This window comes from Aythya ferina (genome assembly GCF_964211825.1).
Source record: "Aythya ferina genome assembly, chromosome: 2".
In the NCBI taxonomy this organism is placed as follows: Eukaryota; Metazoa; Chordata; class Aves; order Anseriformes; family Anatidae; genus Aythya; species Aythya ferina.
Window position 1 is genome coordinate 95,714,671 of NC_140297.1, and position 21,832 is coordinate 95,736,502.

The window sequence follows — 21,832 nt, forward strand, 5'->3', positions numbered from 1 at the left end:
GTCTGACAATTTAACTCTGATTTCAGAATTAGTCAGAATCAATTCTCCTCATCTGCCATATGATTTAAATTTCCATTAATATACATTTTAGAAGAAAAGCTAAATATAGAGATCTTACTCACACATTGTTTTCTCTCCTGCACCAGTATAAATCAGAACCAAAAAAAGATTAGATGGCAATACAAAAAAAAGGTAGGATTTCTGTAAGACCCCATGTTGCAGCTATAAATGGAAAAATATATGAACGTGTTCAATGGAGCTGAAGTTTAATATTACTATCCAAATTCCATTTTATCCCACTGTCACTGCCACCAAAGGAGGGGTTTTATGTTGGAGATAATATGATACTGCAGTATAAGCCCTCCTCAGATTTCAAACAGGTCAACTTGTCAAAGCTTTTTAAGGGAGCCAATTACATTAATTTTCCACAGCAGAGAAATACATATTTCATTTCCATCTCCCACTAGAGATGGGGCCCAGGGATTCTGTTTCGAAAGGCTCTTATCACTAAGTAACATTCGTACCCCCAAAGGAACCTTTGGCAGTCACTGGTCCATTGATATAATTGAGCAAGGTATGAGCTGTCTGACACTGCCATGGCATTGCTCAATAGCGCTGTGCACTAAGCATTCGGAACAATGAAGCTTCAGCAGACGGCCACATTGTCAATAAATTTCAATTACACTAATTGCCAAGAGTTCAATGAGTGCACTTTGAAAGGGGAGGGGGAAGGACGGATGGAAGATTAAAAAAAGCCTGTGCCTACTAGGGCTAAAGAATAGGATGCAATAAATAAACTGAAGCTTTTAATGGGGGCATTAATGTATTTTTTTTAACATGGCTTAACAAGATTTTACAAGCTGTACCAGTTTCAGGGATCCTGTTTTACATTTCTTTGTTACTGTCTCCAAACAACCTATACAGAGACTCAATTATGTGGCATTATCTTTCAGGGAAGAATCATTTTCTTAGGTTTTTATGTTGTTCGTGTTCTGTTCAGGATGGATAATGCATTTGAAAGCAGAATGCTGTAATGTCAATTTCATGAGCAAATGAGGCTGCTCACTGAACAGGCAGAGAGCGACCAAGTGCCTCACCTCGCTGGAGTGACACAGCCCCATACGCCAAATTAATTAGACCTATGTAGGAAACTTGCATATACACATGTGTATTCTCTCCAGTCACTGTTCATATTAAGCACACAGCAATGTACACAGTGTAGATATAAGTAACTGAGATATTTACCTTGTACCCACAGGTTATTTACTGCAGTGTCTCAACTCGCATAAAAATACTGGTGACTATTCTGAGACGAATATGGGAGCATTCAATTTACCTCATATGGGCCAAGACCCTGCAAACGTATTTCCTGTGATGATAATTCTGCTTGGTATTTCAATATAGCCCTCTGTATAGAAGGGAGCTCACAGAAAAAAGCACTTTTTTCAAAACTATAAATATTCTAAGTGAGTAGTTAAGTGCTTAAATTAATAACTATAGGATGAAATGATATGAGAACAGACAGGACTGTTAACAGTTCCCATTCCTGTATGAAGTGTATGTTTGAATGTGTGTATGTATGTATGTATGAATTGTTTGTGTCGGACCTCAGGAGGTCTCTACCTCAAACTTCTGGTCCAAGTAGGGCCAGCTCTGAGGTCAAACAGGGTTGCTCAGGGTGTTATCCCATTGGGCCTCAAAAATGCCAAGGACAGAGACTGCCCAATCTCACTAAGCAAATTGTTCCAATGTTTGACTGTCCCTGTGATGAAAAATATTTTCCTTATAACTTCTTGGACGTTCTCATGTTTCAGCTTCGGTGTGTTGCCTCTTTTTGTCCAACAGTGCCTCTCATTTATCTATCAGTGAAAGTCCTTGTTCTAAACACAGTTTAATGGCATGGACAAAATCCAACAGTTCCCACAAACACATAACACAAAAAGGCACACCTAAAAGTGTGTCAGTATCAAGATAAAGATTTGAAAGTTAAAAGTGGATCTGCCCCAGTCCACACTACTGGCTCTACGGGTAGGTATTCAGGAAAAAAAAAAATAAATAAATAAATAGATAGATAGATAGATAAATAATGTTAACTTCTTCAAGATTTGTTTCTTTTATAAGAAACTAGAGAACATAATAAAGCCAGTTCATTTTTAAAAATTAAGTCTTTTATATCCCAATGCATGACCACTGACAATAATGGGTAAAGCTGTAAATGCCTCCCTAAGGCATGAGAAGAACTCCCAGAACTCACAGTACACTAGCTCAAGGCACCAGACTGCTAGGAACAGTCACTTCTCCACTTAACAGATTTTTTAACAATTAGTTTGAAAAAGATGAGCAGATCGCCTCAGTTTTCTGGGTAGAAAGAGCCAATAGAGAGTAAATGAAGCAAAGGAGAGGAAATGAAGAACCAAGTGGTAGAAGCAACTTCCTGTTCCATTTTGCTTGCTTGTGTTTATGAGATGATAGACATCTACAGATTAACCCCCCTTTTTACAGCACAGGCTGGTGTGTTATGTAGTACAAAACTGGAAAACAGCACACGGTATAGGAGGAAGGCTCAAGAAAGAGCTTACATCACTAATATCACAGTTAATTGCACTTTTAATGTAGAGTAGAAATGAATGTGGCATGGCCTCAGAAGGCCAAAGGTAAGGAACTTCTCAGAGAGCACGAGGTTGTGGAGAATCCCCCGGACAACTCTAGAATTGAAGAAATGATGATATTTTCAACTTGAAGGGCAAAACAAGAAGCAGAAATAATAAACAGCGTTCTAGAGCTATTTACAGCAATTTGTTAAAATTCTGAAACACTCAATTACCTCAGATCACAGAATCACTGAATATCCCAAGTTGGAAGCAAACCACAAGGATTATTGATTCCAGCTCCTGGCTCCACACAGAACCACCCCAAAATCAGATCATGTGTCTGCGAGAACTGTCCAAGCACTTCTTGAACTCCAGCAGGCTCAGTGCCATGACCACTGCCCTGGGAAACCTGTCTGAGTGCCCAATCTCCCTCTGGGTGTAGACCCTTTCCCTAATACCCAGCCTGACCCTCCCCTGTCCCATCTCCATGCTGTTCCTTCGGGTCCTGTCACTGTCCCCAGAGAGCAGAGCTCAGCACCTGCCCCTCCGCTCCCCTCATGAGGGAGCTGCAGGCCGCCATGAGGCCTCTCCTCAGCCTGCTCTGCTCAGGGCTGAACAAACTAAGGGACCTCAGCCGCTCCTCACACTTCTTGCCCTCTCGACCCTTCACCATCTTTGTAGCCCTCCTTTGTACACTCTCTAATAGTTTTATGTCCTTCATATACTGTGGCACCCAAAACTGCCCACAGTGCTTGAGGTGAAGCCGCATCAGCACAGAGCAGAGCAGGACAATCCCTTCCCCTGACCAACTGGCAGTGCTGTGCCTGATGCACCCCAGGACTAGACTTAACTCTTTGGGCTGCCAGGGCACACTGCTGGCATGTGTTCAACTTGATATCGACCAGAATCCCCAGGTCCCTTTCCATGGGGCTGTTCTCCAGCCTCTCTCCCCCCAGTCTGTACATACAGCCAGGGTTGCCCCTTCCCAGGTGCAGAAGCTGGCACTTGCTCTTGTTAAACTTCATATTGTAGGTGATTGCCCAGCCCTCTCATCTGTAAAGATCTCTCTGCAAGGCCTCTCCAACCTCAAAGGAGCCAATGTCTTACTCAATGTACCTTCAAGTCCTACATCCAAGTTATTTATGAAAACATTGAAGGGAACTGGCCCCAAAATGTAGCCCTCAGGAACCCCACTGGTGACTGCTCACCAGTCTGATGTAACCCCATTTACCATAACCCTTTGAGCCTGACCTGTCAATGTAACAATATGTATAATAAAAAGTTGTGCTGTTGTTTGTTTGTTTTCCTAAAATTACTGCAAAAATAAAAGCACATTTTGATGCTTCTGTCTTTTCCTCAACCCAATAAATAATTAAATAAATAAATAAAAATATTGGTTCTCAATGTCAGATTCCTCTTTCCCATCCATCTTTCCACATTAAATTTCAAACTGCTAACCTGGAAGTCGAAAATGGGAAAGCCATGAAAATTTTAAGGAGCCTTCTAAAAAATCAGTGCTTGAAAGGAGGAATAAGGACCACGTGTTTTTTAGCCCCAAAGAGGTAACTAGTGTGGTGTGCTAGCCACCCTGCCCACCTGCACATCTAGCCTCAGCACCGCTTATAATTTCGCTTATTTAAGGCAGGGTCCTGCGGCCAAAGGACACAAAGTTTGTTTCTCATTCAGCTCACCAAACAGCTTGTTCAGGGCAAGAATTCTGTGCCAGGCATTTTTGTTAACTCCAGCATTTCCTTAGCAATTTCAAAACACTTTTGGGAACTGTTAGTAACAAAGTAACTGTTTCACTGTTTTGAAGTGAAACAGGACAGACTGTTTAGGTTCAGCTGCATTAGATGTTCTGATCACAGACTTTTTTTTTTACTGATGGCAAAAGTAATACTATTAACAGCAACAACAAACACCTCAGCTTTTACACAAAAAGAGCGCCAGCTGATACACAGATTTTCTTTGTATTTTTTTCACAGAAATCTTAGATACCAAAACCAGCCCAAGTATGTCTCTATTTCTCATGAAATGGTGCCAAAAAATATCACCACAAAAATCTAGAGAGGCAAACTGTTCTTTCATCCGGGCATTTATATAGTGCTAATCACAACAAAAGGAATTATTTCGAGATTTAAGGTCAGGATTCATCATGATCCTGTATTTCAACATCATGCAGAAGGTTGGTAGTACAATGGCACAGAATCATTTGTGCATTGACCAAAGACTTGTGGTTGAACAAAAGCTATTTCTGATCAGATATCTGACCTTGATTTAACAACTTGTGACCAAAATTCCAGCACATTTATTGATAATGTTTGCCAATGTTTATTTTTTCTTAAAAATTTGTACTTTGTTTCTGTTGTTGCCCCCTCCTGTATGCACTGCTAGAATTGTGCCTGCTTGTTTGAAAAGCCCAGCAGGAAAAAACAGATGCAAATCAAAACGAGAGAGCATCAGAAGTGCTTTGTGCAAGTTTGACATGAAAATCTCCCCTAAACCAAAATCTTCACATATTTTTGAAGATTAATTCTAATATCAAGTTGCACACATTTCCTGTTTTCCATAGAATATTTTGTTTATGGGTAACAGGATCCTACATAAAAATCTATATGAAATAGCTAAATCGCATATGAACTAAATGATCAAACTTATAACAAGGTTAATTTTATAGTTATTATAGCAATTCTGGATAGCTATTCATCCACTGGAATTTATTTTTCTAAGACTGAATTTTGAGTACACCGCAAGGTACTCCACAAAGTGGGCAAAATCTCTCCATTTCACTTCAGAAATGAAGATGTTCCCTAGTGAAAGAAAAATATATATATATTTGCTTGTGAACTGTAACAAATATTGTTTGATTTCCTTTTTGTTATTTTGGAATATGCTTTCATATATGTCCAAAACAAAACAAACAAAACAAAAAACAATAACAATAACAACAACAACAACAACCAAACACCAAGTACTAGTTAATGGTACTTATACAAAAGACCTTCAAGAAAAAGCGAGTTCTTCTGTAGGAATTCATATGTGATGGTATAGCATAAATAATGTGGTTTACATCAGAATATTATGGTTGTGTTCTTTCTGATTTTACGAGACAATCTTGTAAATTCATTGAACCTAAATAATTTTAAGCTTAAATTATGATAACTTTGGATATGTTAACTTTCCAACTGGAACCTTTTTACTAATATCAGCTTTTGAATCTACTGTGCTAGACTTAAAATTTAAAAAACAAACAAAAATATTTCCTGGTTTAATCCCACATTTATAAGATCTGTGAGACTTAATGACGTCAAATGACTCCTGATGTCTGAGAGTCGTTTTTTGCTTCCTTCCAGTTACACGATAAAGCACTACTTCCAGGATAACAGGACATAGCTATATGCAACTTTCTGTGTGATCCTGCAGCACTTTACAAGGTTTTTGCTTTCCACAGACATAAATTCATTTAACAGCATTTACTGTGTACCCAGATTGGAGTAAAAACTCTCTTTGAACTCCTAAATATTTAGTCCCTCTCAGAACCTTTGTCTAAAAAAAATAAAGCTTGTAAGTGTTGTTGAAAATTCTGAGAATCTATGAGAACAGTATCCTGTCCAAGTGCACTAGAGAAGTGTGATATATTAAACCTGACAGGATGATGTTCATTAATCTTTGAAATGTAGTCGGGACACTGGTAATTCCAAGAGGCATTACATTAAAATGAAAAGCCCCCTTATGGCAAATGAAGGTGGTTTTTTGTTTCCTGTCATCATCCATTTGTAACTGCCAATAGCCGCTAGTTAAATCAATGCACCTGATAAATATTGCTTGGCTGAGGAAATCTAGAGAATCATCATTTCTTTGCACTGGGTATTTATCTTGTTTTCTTATTGCATTTATTTTTCAGCAGCAGTGTACTCTGAAAACCTCCTCATAGCATTTGGCTTTTCAGCAATTAACGTTGGCCTAGGGGCAAATTGAGGGAGAGATGGTTTCAGACCAAAGCACATAGTACAGCTGTTGCTTTACCACTCTTCCTTGCAGAGAAAGAGGCTTGTGGACAGAATTTTGTGATGACTTTATTCACTATCCACCTCTCTCAACTGTATGGTAACATTTGGGACAATTTGGAACAGAAAAGTTCTATTTCCCTTTAAATCCAGGGAAATATTGCATCTACAACACAAATCTGGAAATAGACCCATATACCAGAAGCAAGTGGAGACTGAATCTCGTCAACGATTCATCCCTCCCTCATCTTTAGACCATTACATTATCAAAACTCAAGGGGAAAAGAGGAAAGTGTTTTAGTGTTTACAGTTTAACCTTTTCGCTTCAAGTCATGTAGCTATGTCTTGTAAAGGAAATGCAGACAAATGAGTGGGGGCAAAAGGTTTGTATATTTGATACAGTTTTTAAAACTCTCATGTGTTCATTGTTTTTGCCTGTGGTATACAAAATACGAAATTTAAGGCTTATCCATATTTCTCTACACTACATATTTCTAGATCTTGCTTATGGAAAGATAATATTCTTGAGAAGTGCCTATTTACTTTGATTGCTCACTTATTTCATGTGTCTAGCCTATGATCTTGGCAATCAGTATTAGTGATCGTTTTTAATTGCAGGCACATCCATTTGACTGAGTTTGCTCTGAATTAAATTTTTAACATAATTTTGCGTAGCTATTCTATAATACCTGTTTATGTCAGAGTTTAAAAATGATGGTATGCTTTTGTCTTCTTTAATGGTTAAATTTCTGAGGTATTAAACATTTCCTTCAGTTACATGCAAAAACTTTTACAAGAGGCAAACTTTTCATCAGGACAAGTAAAAAATCATTTAGTTTGTAACAGAAAGAAGCTCTCTCTAGTGATTTACTGGTGGCATTTATTTTTCAGATATGCAAAGTAGAAGGCAGTACTTGGAATGCTATTCTGAAGCATAGGGTCAATGGTCTTCTCTACCAGAATTTCCTATTTGATCTTGGGCAAGCCTATCTGTACACTAGCCTTCCATCTTTTAAACAGGTTAACAATCCCCCCTGTGATGCAGTAGTAGTTTGAAGACACAGATATGATAGGACATGAGGCCTACAGCTAGCAGCTCTGAGAGCTGTGTGGATACAGACAATACACCACCAAAACCAGATAATGTCTCAGGCAAAGTTATCTGGCAAAAGAACAAGTAAGATCCACTTGGCAAATTTGCCAACACTTTTGGTCTGTAGTTGGCTATATTCACTGTCAAATCCAATACCATTCTTCTCTCCCAAGACAGAAAACGCATTAAAACTTCATTTTGCCTCATTATTACAAGTGGGTTTTGGTCCATGACCTCCATACTAACTTAGCTGGACATGGGTTTAGTTTGAGCAATATAGTATTGAGTTTTTATAGGCAGATTTGGTTCAGGTTTTGTATACACGCTACAATAAAGGCTTCATCTAGTAAAATAATTAATGCATAACTTGAAGCACTAAAATAATGTCACTGAACTCAGTGCAGCTGACTGTATTTAAGGTTACACAAATATACATGCCCTGTAACTGAAGTCACACATTTGCAGGGTTGCCCTTTGCATTAATCCCTTTACACCACACCATAGAGAGGGCTACTATTTTGACTGAAGAACCATGACCAAATCCTTCAGCACATGTTGTGTGGTTTTCCTGAAGGTAAATGCCAGGGAAAAGGAGGGCAAAGAAGACTATGCTGCTGCCTGGTACTACACGAGAGTGCAAGGGAAAAGCTGCCAGAGGACTACTTGTACTCTACTCCCAACCCTGTGAGACACAAACATAACAACACAGACAATGTCATGCACAAAGACCATGAAAAAAAGCTATTGAAAAGCAAAATCTTAACACACTGAAAAGGAAGAGCAAGGAAGCACTGATGTATTTTATTAGAAATAACCAATCTTAATAGCAGATAAGCATATAAATATCCACATCCCATTTTTGCATCATCTTTTATTATCATTTGGTAAAGTCTTGCACTTCTGTCATCACTGCCTTTCAACGTGCTATACCATAACAGTGGCCATCATTAGGAATGCTATTATTATCTCTGCCATAAATACAAATCTATCATCTCTGCAGTAAGCTTTAAGGTCAGGCTTAAATACAAACAATACTAACTTACATCACTCCACCGATCTCCCTTGAACCTGTGAAAACTATTGGCCAGTTCAGTGCCTCAGCAGCCAGTTTTAATGGAGCTGCCTTTAGAAATCCAACCGTGGCTGACTGGTATTCACTATCTTGCTCACATCCTCATTTTCAGTCAGGAATAGCTTGCTGCTATGTTTGACAATATATATTTCACATTTGGTAATTATTCTTCATCACATTATCATAATGTACCATGTCCTAAGGGCAACAGCCCTTTGAGATTCAGTTCTCTTGGCCTCTCCCATTAATACAGGCCTACTGGCTGTTTTACATGATTGAGGTTTGACTCACAGAAATACAAATAACATAAATTTAGGCCACTGGCTTTTTAATCTCCCCTTGGCTCCCCAGAAAGGCAAATGACAATATTCTAATCTGTTTTCCATTATAATTAAGGCTCTCATTTAGTTTACGGTTTTATAATTGGAGCACCAAACCTCGAGAAAAATCACAGGTCCTTTCCACTTCACGGGCACATCAGGGCAATTCTGCACGTAACAGAATAGGCCATAGGCAGTAACAGAAGAGATATTTATTTAGGACAGGAGACATGGCTCATAAAGGTTCACATTTCCAAGGTGATGAAAAGCATGTCTACACAGCACAACACATACTAGCACTGAGCAAACCACAAATAGTTCATATCTGGTATAGTAAAAGCAATTCCTGCCCCATGCCATGCCCCATGACATGATTTAAACATGCTCATCACAGTAAAAATTGTTTGGAATTTATAATAGCACTTCCCTGAGACTGGATCTTTCTAAGAAGGTCAAGTTCTTATGCGGACTTCAGAGAACTCTAACTTTGTTGGCTTTAACTGGGGGGAATGAAGCTAGCTGAAAAGATGGTTCTCTTTACAACAAGAACTATGAAAAAGCATTCTCAGCTGACAAAGACAAGCAGCAGAGATATGCCAAAGGCTGGACTACACATCCCATAACAAATAACCTTGGTTTTGTTCTGAATAAGGTATTTTAGTTGTTAACAACACCAGGAGACTGGAGTGCGTGTTTTTTCTTTCTGCTTTGTGTCATTAACACTATTCCAGAACAGGAAAACTTCTCTCAACCTATTACTCAACCTATACACATAGTGCCGATTGAAAAGAACACACTTTGACATGTTTTAATTTTAATCATCCACAGTTAGGGCAATTCAAGTTCCCAAGGAAGGAGGAAGTGACAATACACACTTTTTTTCTTCCCACAGTCCAAAGAAATCTGTAAAAGAAAATTAGGGAAGCAACAGTGAAGTGACACACAGATATGCCAGCACATACTTAGGAGCAATGAGGGTGAGACTGCACTGTAGGATTACAAATGCAGTAGGGTTACTGCATGTGGCAAAAATCATCATCCATCAGCATGGGAAAACCAGGCACAGTAACAGCAGTGTGCACAATGAAGCAGGGTTAAAGGACTTACAGTTCTTTCAGGATGCTCACAGCTCCTTGATTCCACAAGGGCAATGACCACAGAGATGTTGGTTATATTCAAAACAAATCTCTGCCAAGAGAAGTACTGGTGTATTGGCATCTCAGAGTAGATTTCTGACCCGTATTTTCTTGAGTAGCTGAGCTTTTCCCAAACTGATGGTGTATACTCAAAGCTGGTGCTTAGTGAAGCAGATGCTATCATAAACAGGTGAGCTGGTCTCTCTGAGGCAGCATGGAGGAGCACATCTTTATTAAAGTAAGCCAGCCCGTCTTATCACAAGATAACTTCAGGAGTCAAAACATGGTCCCAGCAAGGACAATGACAATGGGGTTTGTACTGTAAGCCTCTTCAAACCCTAACTTTAGAAATCAATGCACTGCATGACATGATGGCTCCTTGCTGTTTACGGCCAGACATGCATTTTGACATGTAACATCCACAATTTCTATATCCCCACCCTCTCACTTATTTTCAGCTAGAAAGAGCTGTCATTCCTTATCTAACCTTTAGTTTGGGCAAAACGCTTCCTTTTTTTTTTTTTTTCTCTTAGTCCTCACTGGTATCCGTTTGGGTATTACTTACATGATGTATAAAAAATAATTACAAAAATTTGATGGAATAAAGCTATTTCACTTAAAATCAACTTCACTTCAACTCCAACGCTGTTGGCCAGCAGTCAAAAAACTACACAGTGATGTGATTGTGACTTTGTTGCTAGAGGAGCATGTTTTTAAAAGAATTACATGGGAAATACACTACCTGCCATACATTCCACAGGAGATGGCATGTAGAACTGCAAAAGTTCAGAGGGAAATGGGATTCATGTACCTACTGCACAATAGCTGTCCTCCAAAGAAAAAGAAGCCCATTGTTGAGATGGTTCAATGCTCCTCCACAAAAAAAAAAAAAAAAAAAAAAAAAAAAAAAAAAAAAAAGATTCAGCTTTTCACATGGTAAATTAAACTATCTACCAACTAAGGTTCAAATTAGTATAATGTCACAGTCAGGAGAGAAGAGTCTGGAATTCTTCTACCTGTCCTTTTTTTCCCCCTTGATTTTACATAAAATGAAATGAAATTAAATAAATTATAATAAAACAAAACAAAACAAAATAAAGCAAAATCAAATAAAATAGAGAGGGGTATTTTTACTCAGTTTTTTATTGCTATTCTCCAACTTCCTCAAACTGTAAGAGGCTCTAAAATTGCAGAGCAGTAAAAGGAAAAAAAAAAAAAAAAGAAAGAAAGAAGAAAGAAAAAGGAAGAGACTAAATCACAGATATTATCAATTTCATTGCAAGAAGAAAGATAAGGATGAGAAAAGAACATGTTAGGCCTGCATAAGTGATGTTGCCATTTCATCTAGTCTATAGTGTTTCCCACAAATGGAAAAAAAGATGAAGATAAAAGTTGCTCTATTTATATCATGTTAAAGGTAAAAATTTTGAAGTTGTTTCTATTTTGGAGAAATTGTTCTGCCATTTTTCAGCACAATCTACTGACATGCTATCTGGCTTCATCAAACACACGAAAGAGCCAGGAAGAGAAATGGTTTGAGCAGGTTTTCTCAAAAGCAGTCAAGTATTTCCAAAGACTATTTATGTCAATAACATAAGCAATACTTACTATATGAGCCATAGCTCAAGTGGCTGCAAATCAGCCTTTATAACCCTAAAATCTTACTGCCAGCTACTGAGTGGAACGGTGTTAACTGAGTTGAACCATTTGATTAAAGCTTAGAGGTCATATACCTCAGTGAAACTGCTCAAAGACTGCAATTTTTGCCAGACTGTGATACCTGAAGTTACCACTGAGCTACAATGAATTTAGCAGTGAAGCAAACTCCAATTTTACTAATTTTGCCACTCTAAAGGTTATAGAAGCTGAACATCCTTCATCCTTTGTAACATGTTTACGAAGTGATTTGCCAAACTTCACTACTGCTTCACAGATAAGGCAGTAAAATGTACAACCTAATTTACAACAAGAATCTGCAAATGTTACACACATTTATAAAAAAATGATATGCAAGTTAATCTGACTTAAGCAAAAGGGAGACAGTTTGAGGCAGAAACTACTTTAGCTTTGAGAAGACGGACAGATGAAGACCATTAAACATAAAATCTGACTAAGTCAGCTAATGGTTAACACTCAATATCTGAACCACAAATATTAAAGCAGATAGGACAAAAGAATCCATTGCAGCCCTGGAAAATGTAGGGGTGAACACGTGCTTCAGGATTCACACAACATGAGAGTATCTGTAGATTCTATGTCACAGGGATGAGATGTTACCTGTAACTCATGGAAAGTCTAATTAATGCAATTACCTTGTGCAACTAGGTGTGATGTTTAAAATTAATTCATAAGCAAGTTGTGGTTGTGAACACTCCAGAGCCTCACAAAATTGAGGAAGCAGAGAACGCACCTGGTCAATAGTAACTTGGTTGTCAGATCACATAGAAACATGATGCAATAAATGGTTGCACCATTGCTTAGCTCTTACGTGGAGTTTCAAAATTTTCTTATGATTCTGCAAGACCAGCCAAAATTATAGGCCAGCTCTTATGGATACATGGGCTAAATGAAGCATGTGAAATACAGTAGTCCTAACAAGTCAGACATTAAACACAGGAGTCAGGAAAAATAAATAAATAAATAAATAAATCAGGAATTATGGCAAAATGCTCTTAAATAGGGAGATTAGAAAAGAAAAGGATCATTGGTGAGTGAAGTAGCAATACAAACTAAAATTATTTTATGACGGAAATATGGGCATAGCCCCAGAATTCTGACAGGTACATTGTGTACAGGTACATATCTAGTCAAAATATATATAGACACTGAAAAGAAACTGCAACACTGGAAGCCACCAAAAGCTAAACTGTTTTGAGGTGCCAGGGCTAGACACAGCCACCAGATGTATAACTAGAAAGTTGTACCTGTACAATTTGTACTTTTATATTGAAAAAAAAGATGCACACGTTTCCCTCTCTTGTTCTTACATATAAGGTAGCATCAGAAATATGAGATTGACCTGGTACATGGAAATAAACTGAAGACAAGGCTCCACCGTAGTGGGCAGATGACACGAACACAGGCGATGCACAGTAAGTGGTTTTTTAGCTTTGAACACCAGACTTCTTGTTCTGGCACAAACTTGTCATCTACCAAGTCTAATACACTGCTCCAGCCATAGCCAGCACCAGATGCTCTGGAGAAAGATACAAGAAACCCCCGCAGATGCAGGATAATCTCTCTCCCTTGAAGGTCTCATCCTAATCCCTTTAGTTATAGATTCCCTCAAATCCTGATGCATGAGGGTTTTTATCCCTTCAAATACTCTTTTTTAGCATTACTATCATAACTCTGGATATTCTTGTTATCCATATAAATGTCCCTTCCCTCTTTGAAGCTTGCAAAACTCTTGCTTTCCTCTTCATCCAGAGTCAATGAGTTCCACGGTTTATATAGGCACCTTTTGCTAAGTGCTTATTTATTCTTAGGAGACAGGGAAATCTGTTGTCTCCTGAGTTTTGTTCTCTGCTGCATCACTTTTTTTTTTTTTTTGTTTGTTTGTTTGTTTGTTTCTAAATCACATACTTCATCACTCCGACTCTCATCTGACTCCTCACGTAAAATAATTTCAGGTATTTTTATGTCACTAGCCTTTCTCATTACCTTTTTCTGAATCTGTCCAATTCTGTAATGTTTTTTTTCCAAGATGAACTTCCCATTAATGCCCAATAAATCTTCTGTAATACCACACTGATGGATGAGACAATGCCTGTGTGTGCAATTACTTTGATTTTTTTTGCATATTTCTTCAAAATGAACAGTAACTTAACATATCATTTCATAACATATCAAACAGTTACCTAGTTTGATTGTGTTCATGTGATATTCCATAAGGTTTCTCTGGAGTTGATTAAGAAGTAACCCATGAGGAGGTTGTTTAAAGTAACGTGGTTTTGCTGCCTCATTTCTCCTTCGTCTTCGCAGATAACTAATAAATACATTACACCGCAACAGACCTAGTACAGAAACTTGTGGCTATTAACCTTTTGCCATGACGAAAATGGACCATTTGTTCATGCTTTGTCTCCTGCCTCTCAGCTACTTTTTGATCCATGATATTACATTGCCTCACGGCTACTTGGTTTCTTTTAGCAGAGATATTATCAATCCCCAACCTTCAAAAAAACATGCATCGCTACCCTCAGAATCATGCGATAGCTTACAAATCATGACATATTAAGACATAATAACTGTTCTGTGTCTCTTGGTGTCTGAATTCTGAGCTAGACTGATTCATGACCATAAGGTTTAATCCTCAAGCTTCTGGGCTTTTTTTTTTAAAAAAGTTTTTTTTTTTTTTTTTTTTAACAAAAAACTTCTCATTCTTCTGTAATGAAGAATTTAAAAGAAACAGAATTAGGTGTTATGAGAGTTAAGAAAAAAACCCCGGGAGCTAGCAATGCTGAGTAGTCTCTCACCTACGACCCTGTCAGAAGCCTTCTCAAAGAGATACTTAACATCCCCTCTATCCATTTGTTGACATGTTTAAAGATTTTAAGACATTAGCTGGCCAAAGTTTGCTCTGCAGAACCATATGATTAGCCATACATCATTATCTTCCAATTCCTTCTTCTATTTTCATGTTGCTGCAGCCAGTTTTCCAAGTATCCAGGAAGGTTTATCAATGAGTAGTCCCACAGAGCTCCTCTAGAGCCTTTTAAAAAACATGGTCAGCACTGCTATCAGTTAGCCATTTTTAAGCAAGCTGGTTTTTTGTGTTTTTTTTTTTTTTTCAAAAGTATAAGTTGAAAAAATCATCTTCTTTGTTACAGATCATCAAATCACAGTCAGAAAATCTGTGTAAATAATCAAGTACTCTACGTGAAAGGATGGATGAATTGCATAAAGTTTTTGGAGTGAATTCAATTTGAACTCAAGATGTGAAGGGGGAAAAAAGATGACAGAATAGAAGCAGAAAAAAAAATGACAAGATATTCTGGACAAAACTCACACCAGGGATTACTTCAGCAATTTCAGAAACCATACTTATGACTATATTTCTTTCTTTTTTCTATTTTTTTTCTTTTTGTGTGTTTTTTTACTTATTTATTTATTTATTTTTAGTGCTTCATGCAAATTGCTTTATTTCCTCTAGCTATTTAATCCAACCTGTTGGAGAAAAAGAGATGTATCATACTGAGATAATACAATGCTATCAGACCTAGATGAAGTAGGAAGTTTTACAACATAGCTCACAAAAAAAAAAAAAAAAAAAAAAAAAAAAAACATGCACTCTTTGGAAAGACCCATGTGCATTTATGCTTTTAAATGCAAACTGTAAGGCTTCACTCTTCAGCTGTTATTCCCCAACATCTTTGAATTTTTTGCAGTTGTGGGTGGATCTGTGAGAGAACCCTAGAAAACATGAAAGTCCCTGTAAGAAATTAACGTACTTCAGGTCTGAAAAATTGTACAGGATTAGATGGTACACAGGATAAAACTTGGACCAGTCTGCATAATTCTATTACCTGCAACACCTAAAAGCAGACCTGTAAAAGTTCTGCACAGATCATTGCTAGCCATCAGCAACCAGGAAGATAAACAGATGAAGTAGGCCAGAATTTAAAGGAGGAAAAAAAAAATAAAATAAAGATAAATAAACAAGCCCTCTCAGAGTACTTGATGTGGGGAAGGAAATATGGTTCCTTTCCCAAATCACTAATACAAATACTGGCAAGAAGTTGGGAAACATAGCTTGCTTGTTTCACTTGATAAATAAAAAACATTTAAGTTTAAGGTTAAAGGCTTGTCTTGTATCACTGTACTTGTTCTACCATATATTTGACATGTGGGTTCCAGAAACTCAAAGGTTCAGCTCATAGTATTTGAAAAGTGAGGTTTAAAAAAATAATAAAATAAATAGAATAAAATAAAATAAAGTTCTCTTTCGAACTTTTACATGGCAGACTGCGTAAGTTGTACAAAGTGCACAAATCAATAGGAAATTCTGCCATTTTAGACCCTATCCTGATGAAGAACATCCCCAGAACTGGTCACTCCAAAACCAAAAACTACAGAGCAAAACAGAGCACACTGGTCAAATCTTGCCATCTCTGTAAATCTCCGGAATTTGTACTGTACTTCTTTATATTGTTATTGTGGTCTGACAAGGTCACCATGCAATGCCATACCTGATGCTGCTGCATCAGTTTGAGAATGAATTGCTTAGTTCTCCTGTATCTGGAAAGCACACCGCATATTGGTTTACATATAATTTTAAAGCAAAAGCTCATTTCCAATAAACCCTGTAATTGCAAGAAAACATGAATTTACTCACAAATGCCAGACAGCGCTTACAATTTTCCAAGATATTTTTGGCATAATAGTTATATTACAGTGCCATCCACTGACTCACTCCTGCAAGTACGTGCACCAACACACAGCTGCTGTTTTACATCGAGTTGGCTTAATTCCCACTGAAGGGCCAACCATCCCCAGACAGATATATTCCCAATTCATTTCCTCCTGCAATGATAACTGTGAAATTTACCCAGCTCACAAAGGAAGAGAAATAATTTCTCTAATAGCCTTAATGGGTTTTTAGAGACCTTGGCTAGCAGCCAAGTGAGACTTAGACATGGCTTTGCAGGCAGCATGAATGCAGAGCTTACTTTCATATGTGTGTGCGCACGCGTTGTGTGCAGGGTTTTATTGTAAGATACGTTTCAGGGAAAAAAAATGTATTAATTGAGCCCCATCAGCACTGATGCACCCACCAAGAGTTTTCCCTCACTGACATCAAGGGATATGAATGAAAACTAATTGTGCTTCAAAGAAAAGGCAAATCACAAGTCTGTTGTAGGATTAGGTTTTTCTTTAATTAAGATTGTTGAAATAAACAGCAAGAGAGCTGTTATGGACTTTTTCATGTACAGTTTAGTTCCAGTTTCTCTATTGAAATGTGAGACTATCATGCTATTACAAAAGGAGATCAAAGAAAAGAATATACTAGAAAAGCCTGAAAAGCTTTCAGAAAAATAAATAAATAAATAAATAAAATAAAGCTTTGCTTAAGTAACACTCCCTGAAATAGTCCACCAAAGAGTATATCACTTACAAAAAGTTTAACCAAAAACCTCTTACAATTAAGATTTCATAGTATGTGCCTTAATCACGCTTTTATACAAACAGAAGAGAGGATGTAAAAACAGATTTTAGGAGAAATAACTTTGACAATTGAGGGGCTGCGCTTTACCACAGTAAAAATATATAATATATAATATAATACATTCACTTGTTTTTTGTTACAATGTATGTCCATGTGTGTTGTACACTGACTGGCACACGCATGTCAGCATGGCAGAATGCACAGGCATACCAGCATAACCACACCGCAGCAACTCTGCAGTGCTTTATAAAGCTTACAGAGGAGGATCTGGTTGTGTGACAACTCCTGTGCTTAGAGAAGGGTGACAGAGCCACGAGGAGCTTCAAACTAAGAGCACGTTAGGCAGAAAGGAGCCTGAGGAGCAGAGGGTAGTGCAGCTGGTCAGGCTATTTTGTGGCAGTTCTGCACCACACATGCAGCTTGCTGTTAGGGACAATCCAGGGTTATGCACTCTGCCGTGCCTGCAATGAGTACAGTGTGAACAGAGCTTTAAAAATCCTCCTCTGTGGCAGACTGTCACAACAGCACTATTGCAGTTCAGCAGTAGTACACTCCCCACCACCACCACAATTTCCTTACATCTGCTGGCACTATCCTTCATCATCTTATTTGCCATTGTGGAAAAAGAGAAGAGGACAAGCACTATTGTAACAGAGGGAGTCACATATCCAGAAATAAATCTCCCTCTGTGGTTGCAATGACACAAAATTCAAGAAAATATTTGGCTGCAAACTTGCTGCTGAATCACTTTCCTATATGACAAGGTCTGCTATTGTTTCTCACTGTTACAACTTTAAGAACAAACTAGTAATTAAACAATATACAAAAGTAGCTTTACAGCCACCAACTAGTACAGATTTCTCTAACCTGCAATATTGGAGGTTTTGTAGCAACTACAACTCTTTGCATGTAGTTGGGGCAAACTACACATCTATTATCATTACATGAAAGGTTTTTAGTACATTGATATTGATGTTTTTATAGTGGAACATGGAGGAATTGAAAAGGCTACCCCATCAGTTCATTAAAGCTGTAAAAAGATGTTGCAACTGGGAAGTTTTCCTCAGGAAACTAAGTTCTGGTTAATGTAAAAGTAAAAACTCAGCACCCTGGGTTTCAGGTCCAACTATGTTGGAGGTCACCTACATAAACCCAAGAAAGTGTTAGACATAAAACTAGAGTATTCAGAAGCAGAAGGGAAAAGGAAATCTATTTGAACAAAGACAAGAGTCATGAAGCACTACATTTGCACTCCTGAATCCCGAGACACTGCCTTTTAAACTGTTCCTTTTAGTATTACTGGAATAGAGTGGTTTTATTTCAACTAAACCTCCTATCTGCAATCATCTTGATATTTTTGGTCTCAAAATATGTGAGTTATTTTTCACACTGGCAGTGGAAGCGTGGAATAATCTTGTTCTCGCAGAAAAGGAACAAAAGTCCCAAATTCACCAGTTTTGCTTTACAGTAACATTCTTTCCCAGACCTCTAGTCTCAGCATACCAGAGATTAAATGATGGTTTAAGCTTGACTCCCTTGAGACAGACACTTAGAGTTGTTTGAGCATTTCTGTTTTATCCTTTTTCTAAGAGCTACAGTGTTAAAAAGAATTCTCTTCCTCAAAGACCACTGAAGTCTGACAGAGATAATACTAAAAATTTGGTGGATTTTAGCACTCAGGAAATTTGGAGACAGAGCATATACCCTCGCAGCAAGCCATAGATATGCATCTCTTCAGGCAAAATTGCCATGTGTCTGCAGTAATAATTTTTGTACATAATATTGTTCCCAGCATCTGGAACCCCATCTTCTGTTTTCCCTGTTTTTTTTTTCCAACATCTGTTTATGTCTTCTGCTGCACATGTATATCAATTGGACAACATATTGCTGTCATCTTTTAGGCACAGAAAACTCAACTTTTGAATAGCCATTAAGTGCAGCACATATACTGCAGTGCCTAAACTGACAAACTGTACAATTAATGTCTGTGATTGGAACATAATAGGACATATTTTAGGTCTATAGACTTTAATATCATATCCCTAATACTGCTTATTGTTCAGAACTACTGCAGAAATCCACAGTCCAGTCCTGCCAGTTAAAATCAGGTGTCCACGAATACATCTAGACTGTCACTTGAAAGGAGCTCTCCCTTCACCAACTCTATAGGTAGCAACCCTGGACATGAAGCCCCAGGCAAAGCAGAAGGCCATTCCCTAAAACATGCAGAAACTTATTTCCCTATGGACTCAGGAAAGCTTTGTATGGTTAACGTGCTGCCAGGCATACCCAGACAAGGTTTTCCTCAGCTGCCAGCAATGCCCAGGAGGTGGACAGAGTGCAAAACACATCATGTCACAACCACTCTTGTGGCCACTTATCAGAAAAAGCTGTATGGATGTAAGCAACAAAAATTAGCCTTAACTTTAACAAAGAAAACACCCATACATAACTTCTCCTGAATGTTTTTTTTTTTTTCCTTTTTTTTTTTTTTTTTATTGATGGTTCATGAGATCAATAAAATATACCAATTAAGCTGTGTTCCAGATAGGTTTTCTTCACTATATTCCTCAGGTTGCATTGCTGGTTTTGTTCTATATGGATAAAACTAAATGGCAAAGTGGTTTAATACCTCTTCCAAAAAGAGTGGAGAGACCAAAACCACACATATTTAGAGGCTCCAACTTCCATAATTGTCTCCAGATCATACATTAACTTCTCATTTGTCATTTAACTTTCTCATTTAAGTTCATCCATTTTCTGAGGCAACCTTTCCTGTTTAGAGAGTGTACTTACACTCATCCACATAGTTGAAAATACATAGGTGCTGACCTGCAATATCACATTCTCTTACTAGTTTCTTACTAGTTTATAGCCACAGCAATGGTTCCTCTGACATCAATCCTCTCATAGAAGAACTTTAAACCTTGCCTTTATTGGACCAGTTTCAGAATCATCAATCTTCTGCTAGGTTCTCTACCTACATTAGTTATCCTTGAATCTAAAATTTGAATGTTATTTTCATCCTGTTTAAGTCAGTAGGTAGTATAGAAATGTTTTACTCACATTTAAAGGAAATCTGACCAAACTAAGCAGCCCATGCAAGTTGTTTTGTTTTGTTTTGTTTTTTGCCTTTTTTTTTTTTCCCTGAAGAGATTATGGTTTAGAAGTATACCCTAGATTCATATTGCATACTTAGGCATCCAATAATGTGTGAGGGGCAGGGGGAGAAAACAGGATGAGAAAACTCATGCATCAAGATAAAGACAGGGAGATTGCTTACCAATTACTGTTGCAGGCAACACGGACTCGACTTGGGGAAAATTCATTAACTGCTCCATTGTGGGCTTTTCCCATGGGCTGCAGTGCTTCAGGAAAAAAACTCTGCTGCAACATGGGCTCTGCACAGGCTGCAGCTCTTCCAGACAGCCCGCATGGCTTGGCATGGGGAAATCTGCCCTGTCATTCTGGAGTACCTCCTCTTCTTTGTCTTCCCCCTGACCTCAGTGTTCCCTCAGCTGTTTCTGACTCTTGTTATTCCCCTCCTTGCTGTCCCCCTGACTATGCAGAATTTTGCCCTTCCTTAAATGCGCTTTCCTGAGGCACCGCCATCTTGTCTGCAGGGCCCAGCCATCGCCTGCAGTGGGGTTGCTGGGGCCATTGGGGCAGCCCCGCAGCCCTCACTACCAGTGCTCAGGCACCCACATCCAGTACAGCTGAAAAGTTATGAACCAGAGAGTAATTTCAAGGCCAGAAGGAACTAGTAGAAGGCTTAGCCTAACACAAAGTCTAACATTTTACTCAGTTAGGCCCTGCACTGTCTAAAAGCTTACATTCATCTGCAAGGTATTTTCCAAATGGTAGCCATTTGGGGTTTGAAGACTACAAGTGAGAATACACTGTTCATCAGCTTAGTTTGTTTCACCATTTCAAACGTGTGCCTTAATGTTCATGTGAACTTGCCTACCTTCAGTTGTGTTTCTTGTTTTAATTAATGAGGAGACAGTATGCAGCACTCTCATACTAGCCTTGGCAGCTCCATATAGACACTGTTTTGGTACCCTGAAGTTCTTACAACATTCGCTCCACAACGTCTCAATAATATTGACATATATCTCAATAAATCTCTGACAGAATAACACTGGTCACTGTTTTCTCATCTGTCGCCAATTTTACTAATTTTTCACTAGATTTATCAGGTAGAATAAAGCGTTCTAGGTGCAGGTCTGTCACCTGCATGTTTCTGCCATACAATTCCATACCAAGGACTTGTCTGATGAACACTCAGAAGTTGGAAATCAAAGGGAAAATCAAAACTCAGCTGTAGGATATTGACATCTATATAGGTGGTTTCAGGCACAGCACTGAAAATATAACTGCTGCACCAAGCACAGCAGAGGAATAGTTCACATACACAGAGGAATGACTTGCTTACACAGAGCAAT

General features: G+C 38.2%; 1 protein-coding gene across 1 annotated transcript in view; it reads right to left on the reverse strand.

The window, feature by feature from the left end:
* Positions 1 to 20,840, reverse strand: part of LOC311432394 (uncharacterized protein) — a 45,261-nt gene extending 24,421 nt beyond the window's left edge. Inside the window, exon 1 of the mRNA XM_084510819.1 lies at positions 20,671 to 20,840. Coding sequence (XP_084366945.1) covers positions 20,671 to 20,783 — 113 coding nt within the window. The 5' untranslated portion in view covers positions 20,784 to 20,840. The remainder of the gene's footprint in view (positions 1 to 20,670) is intronic.
* Between the last annotated feature and the right edge of the window lie 992 nt (positions 20,841 to 21,832).